This window comes from Hypomesus transpacificus, chromosome 26, assembly GCF_021917145.1.
Source record: "Hypomesus transpacificus isolate Combined female chromosome 26, fHypTra1, whole genome shotgun sequence".
In the NCBI taxonomy this organism is placed as follows: Eukaryota; Metazoa; Chordata; class Actinopteri; order Osmeriformes; family Osmeridae; genus Hypomesus; species Hypomesus transpacificus.
Window position 1 is genome coordinate 3,049,528 of NC_061085.1, and position 8,308 is coordinate 3,057,835.

Consider the following 8,308-nt stretch of genomic DNA (forward strand, 5'->3'; position numbering starts at 1 on the left):
GGGAAGACCCACGGCAGCAGAGTGTCTCCAGAACCCGTGGGTGCGTGGGGAGCGGATGCCCTCCACACCCAGGGACTCCATGGTGTGCTTCTCCACAGACAAACTGAAGACCTACCTCAAGGAGCGGGAGGCGAAACGAGACCAGGTACGCACCAAGCTGCAGGGGCCCTTCTTTCAGTGATTCAGAGGATAAAGACAAAGACTGACATGTGTCGTGTGGAAACGTGTACAAATGTATCAGATAATATCCTGATTGCAGAACTGGGATGTGTCTTACAAGGGAAACTGTATCTGGGTGTGCATTTACTGAATTATTAACATCATATCAGGGAAAATGTGAAGTATTCTGTGCCATGCTGTTGCTTGTGTGAGGTAGAATTCATGGAGTTTCGGACAATGATGTTCATTTTCGCCTTAAAAAAAAATTCTGGCTCATTTATTTACAGAGCCCGTATGCTAAATGTGACTTGTGTTTTGAAAAATAGCAAGGGGATTAAGCATCACACGTATGTTCTTGTCCTAAATTACATTTTGAGTGAACATTGTTGAAGAATTTCACATGAACTGTCTTATTGTGTACAAAGGAGGATATGAACAAATGTTTTTTGAGAAATAGACAATACGTATAATTGATTAAGTATTCATGCACCTTACTAAAGGCAATATATGTATATGATATAATATGAATGGACTGAACAAAAGCCAAATAAAACAGAAAGAGTGGTGAAATTACACATTGTTTAATGATCTCTTTCATTTACATACAAAACATGCCATTTTGCACCAATACACACAACAGTTACTTATATTGTGGAGGAGTCCTGACCTCTGTATGTTCTCTGACTGTTGTGTTAAGATGCAGTCTATCCCCAGTCTGTAAAACACCACATGCTGTAAGTACAGAAACTTACTGTGAAATAAGACTCAATACATAATAATCATATTATGAATGTGTGGATGCTTATTGTCAGTCACATTGCTACTGAGAAAAGACAGGTACAAACAAATCGATTTATTATTATATATCTTAAATTAAAACTGTTTCACACATCTAGTCCAACATTTGACAGCTAAGACAGTTTTACGCCCAACTTTTGTTTTACTGTTGATTAGTCTTACGTATGTCCACTTGTGTCTGAACACAAAACAAAGCCCCACAAAACTTTCCAACATGGCAAGCTAAATGTAATTCTAAACCTTGGATTATAAAGACAAAACAAACGTCTAGTATTCGCTTTGGCAGTGGTTCCTACCTGTCTATAGTACATCACAGTAAAACCAGTTGGCAGAGAAGGCTATTTTTTCTTACATACACAACAAAAGTTATAAGTGCCCCATTCTTTTATCCAGAATCCATATAGAGAAAGAAAAAACTGCATCAAAGAATCAAAATACCTTGTGTCTGTTCCTCTGACTAGCCCACAGCAGTTTCTGTGGCAAGCAACTCTCACAAGGTTAAAATAAACTGATATCAGGGGGGCTTATTGCTTCTTTATGGTGATGTAGCATAAAATATAGTGTTATTCATGCCAGAGTTCAAGGCTGTGTTACTCGTTTGAGAGACCTTATGGGATTAGGCCGATCACTGCTCACCCCCTTATGATTTGTTGGCTTCCTGGACTTTCTGTATTTCCTGTTGAGACAGAGATTATGTGTGTGAAAATGTGTAAATTCATCCTCAAGATCACTTAATGTGTAATTAATATATGACACCACTTCAACTCATGGATTGAGATACAGTGCAGATACTGCACACTTTACCTCAAGGAGGACATTTTTCAACTTCTCATAGGCCTCATCCAAGTCATCGTTTACAATGACAAGGTCAAAGACTCCTGGTTCATTGCCTGGGTTAAAACAAATATAAACAAAAAACAATTAGGACAAGGAAGAAAATTAAGCCACAATTCATCTATAACAGTGTGTTTCTTCACGTACAAGCTCAAGGCCTTTTTCTAAAAATCGTATTCTTTAACCAAACCAAATGTCTATAAGTATTTGCTATGTTCTTCACACCAGGCAAGGGAACTTACTTTCTTCCATGTCAATCCTTGCTGCCTCCAGCCTCTTCTGTAAACTCTCCTCCGTCTCTGTCTGTCTGTCCCGCAAACGCTTCTCCTGAAAAAATCAGTAGATGAACAGTTACTTTTCACATTGTCATATGAGAGGATTGGAACCCGACTGTATGATAGAATCCCATTGGTGTCAACGGCAGTGTCAAATATTCAATGAGGAATTTCAGTGATTTTATTTAGATGGACTGCTCACCAGGATTTCCATGGAGGGAGGCTGAATAGAAACGTAGATGGGATCCAGATCAGTTTGCTTGATATTCCTGACACCCTGGATGTCCACATCTAGGATACATATCAGGTTCTTTGCCCGTACATCTTCTACTGAAGACTTACTGTTGAAAGAACATTAACTGGATTCTTAGTTTGATTTGAAATCATTAGGATACTTTTTACGTTTTTATGAGCAGGTAAAAATGTAATGTGGTTATGATAGACAAGACAAATTTGCACTTAACAATGGATTCACAAAGTAACACTCCCTTCTTCCTGTAATTCTCATGGTAATTTTAGTGAACTTGGCTAAGGTAAGAGGATTGTTATGGATTCTACTTATAGGACTGTGTATCTTGAGCACCGGGGAAGAGATTAAACTTAACACCAGGTGGTGAACTGCTCTGTTTTACCTTTCTGTCTAATGGAGTTTAGAGCTCCGTCTGTTTTCAGTCTCTCTCTACTGACCTACTTTATCCTCAAGGTCAGTCTAAGATGTCTCTAGATGTATTTTCTGGAGAAGAACTTGGATGTTAACTTAAGTGTTGCAAGAAAATATGGTCTGGGGGATCAAGTGTTATACTTTACCTCGTTCCATACATGTTTCCCGAAAATTCCGCATTCTCAATGAAATCCCCTTTGTCAATACCTTCTTGCATAGCCTCCCGGGTTGTGAAGTGATAGTCTGGAGGTGGTACAAAGGACAAAACATAATAAGATTTTGAGATTGAAAAAATATTTTGATATTTTTCTCTCAAAAATAGAAATATACTATTTCTGTAGTGGAGCTACTGAAATATGTTTAAGAGTATCACCACAAAAGTGCTATAAAATCATGCACTAAATTCTCAGAACAAAAGTAAAATAATTCACACAACAGAAAGAAAAAGGTTGCGAGTGTAGTAAAGATGAATGGAATGACAAAAATTGAACTGCTATTTTTTCTAATTTAAAATCTACTTAAACAATGTTCATTTCACTCAAAACTGAGGGAAAAAAGGAGAGAGAGGGAGCAAGCAAACGCTGACTGGCAACTACCATGCTGTGTTGTCTTTACCATTAGACTAGTCCTATTCTGCCACATATATGTATGTCAATATGGACAACCACGAGGGATCTACTGCTGTGGCACAACACAGAAGTCACTGCCACAACTACAACCACAGGTCTCCCAAAGACACTGAGATCAGCACACGCATTAGCATGACAACATTGTGAGGAAGACTTCCAGACTGAAGTAGGTCATAAAAAATAAACAAAAGATAAGATATCTACTAAAGATAGTTGTCTTACTGCGAATGGCAGGATAAACATAGGATGCACAATAAACTGAGATCAAAATGGTTTAGAAATTTACAGATCTCCATCAAAAACATTATTTAGGAGGACTCAGAAGCATAAACTTCAGTCGGTAGTTTTCATCCAGGAGCAATAATGCTCGTAATCTAAACAACTCAAGCAGCTGTATGCTCCAAAATGGAAAAAATCTAAAATAAATGTATCAATTGATGGCAATAAGCAGAATCAAAAAGGTATAAATTCCTTTAAATATGACTGTTGTAATGCTAATGGTGTGTTGAGTATATTTAGTTCTGGCTATGTGAAAAAGCTAAAGTTTTTTGGAATACTAAAAGTTCTTGAAATTAAGGAACAGGAAGCAACTAGCGATGCATCACAGGGGGCTATTTTCAAAGCTTGTTACTCCAAAGTGCAAACTGACATTTTGAGTTCCTAAGACTGTCAAATGTAGACTTCTTCAGAACTACAATCATCTACAGTACATTTCTTAACAATGTTCCTGGATGATGAAAGTAACCCCCATCAAACTCTCTCTTAGCAATTGGGACTATGAATCACTTTTAGGTCACATTTATGTATTTTGTGATTCGAGAGAACACAGAATGAGGATATATATCTACACCTTCGGATGTGACAGAGGATAAGACATCTGCCACGGGCAGTAACGTAGCTCCCAGAAGAAAAGGGAGACAGTTCAAGCCTATGGAGAAAACAAAAAGGCAGAGAAAGATGTTTACCCCTGTTTTGTTTTAGAGAGTTCTCTGCAGTTCACTTGGGAGTAAGAAGCAATGTAGATTCATTGTTGGTTGGTATGTACAGTATGGGTTTGAGCAGACAAGTAGCTGGAAGGTGGGGCTTTGGAGATGGTTTTGGGCACAAAAGGATAAAGGGAAATACTGGAGGTCTGTGCTGACAAAGCAGAGGAAAGATCAAGGGATGAAATGACATTTAAAGAGAAAATCCATTGCCTCTTGAATTGTAAGTTTTTGACAAGTAATCAATTTCACTCACATTTCCTCAGTGAACAGTATATTATAAAGGTCATTTGTGTCCAGGATTTTTTTATTTTAAGATCTGTGATATATGGTATTTAGTATTTACATATTTGGCATACCATAAATATCTCATGAAATGTGTGTTTAACACCAATGGTAATTTTGAAATTGGTATTTCATATTGAAATAAAATGCTCTGGAGCACTCAAAGTTGCATTTGAGAATTAATTGTGAAGCCATTGGTACTTTACTTGAGGAATCCATGTCTTACTCTCGTTATCTACAAATATTTCAGTCAATGTTCTATGCATTTTGCATTATGCATTCAACACATTGGTCACCAGTGAACTGTAGAACACATCCATGGGCTTTTGATGTCTGTATGATCCCTTCTCACAAATCTCGATAGCTTCTTTTCAGCACATGGATTTCATGTTTTGAAGAACTCTGGTTTTAAGATATAAACTGCAAGGGAGAATTCCATTTTGCACAACAATTTATTAATTCAAAATTACAATGATTTTAAATGCAAAATGCTAAAATCAATGTTCCCCTTATTGTAAAGCAGTTTATGTATTTGTCTAATGTGCATTAAAGACAGCATTAAGTGTTTGATAAAATGTCATAAGACACAACACCTTTTCAATTTTAGACCTATAGAACATCATGGAATGGTTAGTGTCTAACAGATTGGTTCCAATAAGTCATTCATTTAAGGGTTGTATTATATATAAAATATGTACCTCCACATCTGTTTACTGTTTCATTCCAATTCCAATTGCTAGACTGGTTGTTAATTTAAAATAGACAGCAGTTAGACCTTTCTTAAAGCCATACAAAAGTCTACCTACTCCAAAATAATATTCAACAACCCTGGTTGCATGACGGAAAATAAGTTGCTCCAGGTCTTGTATTTATTAAGTTGAAAGACTAGCTTCATGCACAGAGATATTCTCTGTGTGCAGACTTGAGTGCTGTGATAGTGAGGACAGCCATACTGTACCTTTGCCATCTTCCTCCCCTGGACGGGGATTTCTTGTTGTATCTGGAAGGATACATTCAGTGAACATTAAATGCAATTTTTTCCCACTACAGTTTCAGGAAAATCTAGTAATCTTTACATTTAAGTAATAGGGTTGTAAGAAATACCACTGATTTGTCATTTCAAATTAATGCTTTAGTCTTCCAGATTTGGCTACTTTGATTTGTTCTATTACTGAGCTAGGTAAAGGATATGCCACTGTATATGGCACTGTACGACAAAAACTGGGTTGGATTAAATTAAGCTCAGACAGTATCAAATACCAAACTGCCTGACATCCTTTCCAGACAGGAAGTACTAGGACAGAAGCCAAAAGGAAGCAGACACACAAACATACGTGACACACTGAAGCCAAAGACTCCTTCATAATCCTTCAGCAGCTTCTTCAGCAGGGTACTTTTACCTGCCCCAGAAGGGCCACTCAAAACCACAGGCCTCGGTCCTGACATAGCACTGAGACAGAAAAGGGAGAAGAGAGAAAAATTAAATACGAGATTAGGAATAGAGAGATAGTAGAATTATGAACAATGTAACAGAAAAACATGAACAGTGTAATTCAACAAAAGTATTTGGTATACTGCCATAGTTGCTTAATGCAAACAGCAATTGGAGATCATGTTAATCTCAAATCTTTTTTTATTTTGTGGGAGTGGTGTATTAGGTGGGTAGCACACTATAGACTCATTGATGCTTAACGGTCTCTGACAGGTCATGTTGTGACAAAAGGCCTGATCATACTGTATCAGTCCTTTTAGATCACCCCAGTAAAGTCAGAAAACTTGCATAGCTCACCCATCTTATTATCGTATTGCCTGATTGTAGCAATATTACATGCTAATGGTGCACACGTCTATTGAACTGTAACTGTAACTGAACCCTGTACTTTGGAGTACAGAGTAAAGGGGATTGAACAACCTTCATTCCTTGTCATGACCTTCAAAGAATCCCTCTTCTGTCTAAATTAATTTGGTTTCTGGCACACTTTACACAGAAAAGCCAATCCAAGATGAGAGCTTGGATTGCCAGCCAGCCCTTTAAATTCAGATACTAATGCTAATCTGCTGATCCAAGGAATTAGCTACTCTAAACCACCATGTCTCCTGACCATATTCAGGAATAAGGCTTTTATGTGACCACATCATTAAAACCACGGAGGAAAGCCAAGACATGACAGATTTAAACACTGCCACTTGTGACCACTGACAACGTTATGGACAGAGGGTGCTATTGGTCTAATTTGAAAACGAATCAAATTTGATCAGACGCGTCAGGAAACAATTTCCGTAATACTTGTGGGACACTTTTCTGGCAGATTTTATGACCTGGTTAGAATTACAGTTTTAGACTGCATTGTATAAGGTAGGTTGGCACTGTCCACAAATAGGGTGGCACAGAGAGGGTCAATCAAGGGTTGCATTTAAAATGTCCTTTAATGAAGTCACAGTAGGTCAAGCAGGAGGATTACCCAGAATCAAGGCCAAACCTGGGTGGGGTGACCTGAGACCTGCTTGTACTGATGCAAAATTAATTTGGCTGGAACAATGTTAAATAAATCTGCATCATGTGATTACTGTGCTATTAGGATAATTTATAATATGAAGTAGAAGTCTATTGAAGTATTTTCAGTAATTGATTATACAAAGGTGTTGCAACACACTATCTGTTGTACAAGTCTTTAGCACTGGAAATATGTAACTTGTTAAAAATAACATATTATTGTTCTTTGTTTGGTGCTATCTATGGGTGTCCTATCCCATAGCATCTCTATAAAATGAGGTGGCATACAATCACATCATTTTCAGTGACATTGAATGCTCAACATTTGAAACCAAGATAAACTAAACACAAATACCAACCCATTGTACGTACTGTGTGAAAGTACATATTAGGAAAACTTTGGTATTAGCTTTGTATTACTTTATTCACAACACAAATACATTCAGAAGTTCTTACCTTTCTTTTGTGTGGGTTGTCTGGTCAAAAAATGTCTCTGAGTGATGAAAAAGTCCTTAATCAGGGTTAGTCAGTGACTCCAACAGTGTGTTCTGTCAAGTGTATGTGCGTGTGTGTATGTGTGTGTGTGTGAGAAAGAGAGAGAGAGAGGGAGAGAGGGAATGTGTGTCTCACTGATTCACAGAGACATCTTGCTGCCAGGTTCAATTACCACCTCCTCCCTTCAGCTCATCAACCAATCATCTGCTTGCATTATATCTCTGTTTACTTGCAGCATCCAAACAGATAGCAGGTTAAGGACCTCAGGTCATGTGACCAGATGCCTCTTTAAGGGCTTACTCAAAGCTTCTCTGGTCTGTTTAATATAGTACAGTGCTCTACACTTAGCTTCTGTGGCCTGTTTATTAAAGTAGAAATTCTCAACAGATGGATCAATACACACTTGGCCCAGCCGGCATGTGGGTGGAAAACATTTGAGTGGTATATCAGCAGTGTTATTGTCACACCTAATAAAAAAATATTCCGGGGCAGCATACAATGGAAGTTGTGAGGTAGGTGAGTGCATGTACAGTGTGTACTGTGCTTTAATTGTGAATGATCTTGAATTGTAGCTTTCCAATACTGCTTTTTATTTGACCAAACGTCAATAAATAAAATCTTACAGCAACTTTCGGAAACTAATGCCTAACTGTAAGAGACAACCAAATTTACTGTACTTAAAATGTATGAAATTT

The 8,308-nt window shown here is 37.7% G+C and overlaps 2 protein-coding genes across 7 annotated transcripts in view; one reads left to right on the forward strand and one right to left on the reverse strand.

Annotated features, from left to right (window-relative positions):
* The window catches only part of obscna (obscurin, cytoskeletal calmodulin and titin-interacting RhoGEF a), a 47,466-nt gene extending 46,734 nt beyond the window's left edge, over positions 1-732 (forward strand). For all 6 annotated transcript variants that reach the window (XM_047049429.1, XM_047049428.1, XM_047049430.1 and 3 more), the window contains one exon: positions 1-732. In XM_047049429.1, the coding sequence (XP_046905385.1) occupies positions 1-181 (181 nt within the window). In that variant the 3' untranslated portion in view covers positions 182-732.
* On the reverse strand, positions 732-7,669 carry guk1b (guanylate kinase 1b). Its single transcript, XM_047049435.1, has 8 exons — positions 7,575-7,669; positions 5,959-6,074; positions 5,583-5,624; positions 2,874-2,970; positions 2,269-2,407; positions 2,034-2,118; positions 1,762-1,847; positions 732-1,633 (listed from the first exon to the last, which is right to left on the reverse strand). The coding sequence occupies exons 2-8, from the start codon at positions 6,068-6,070 to the stop codon at positions 1,598-1,600; spliced, it is 597 nt and encodes a 198-aa protein (XP_046905391.1). The 5' UTR covers positions 6,071-6,074; positions 7,575-7,669; the 3' UTR covers positions 732-1,597.
* Positions 7,670-8,308: the final 639 nt, after the last annotated feature.

Bases quoted from the DNA above. Each gene is read 5' to 3' on its own strand.
- guk1b (XM_047049435.1), bottom strand. From the start codon at position 6,070: ATGTCAGGACCGAGGCCTGTGGTTTTGAGTGGCCCTTCTGGGGCAGGT. The intron at 2,971-5,582 runs GTACAGTATGGC...TACCACCTCCAG, and splicing joins AGGGGAGGAAGATGGCAAAG to ACTATCACTTCACAACCCGG. The intron at 2,119-2,268 runs GTGAGCAGTCCA...TGATTTTTTCAG, and splicing joins CTCCCTCCATGGAAATCCTG to GAGAAGCGTTTGCGGGACAG.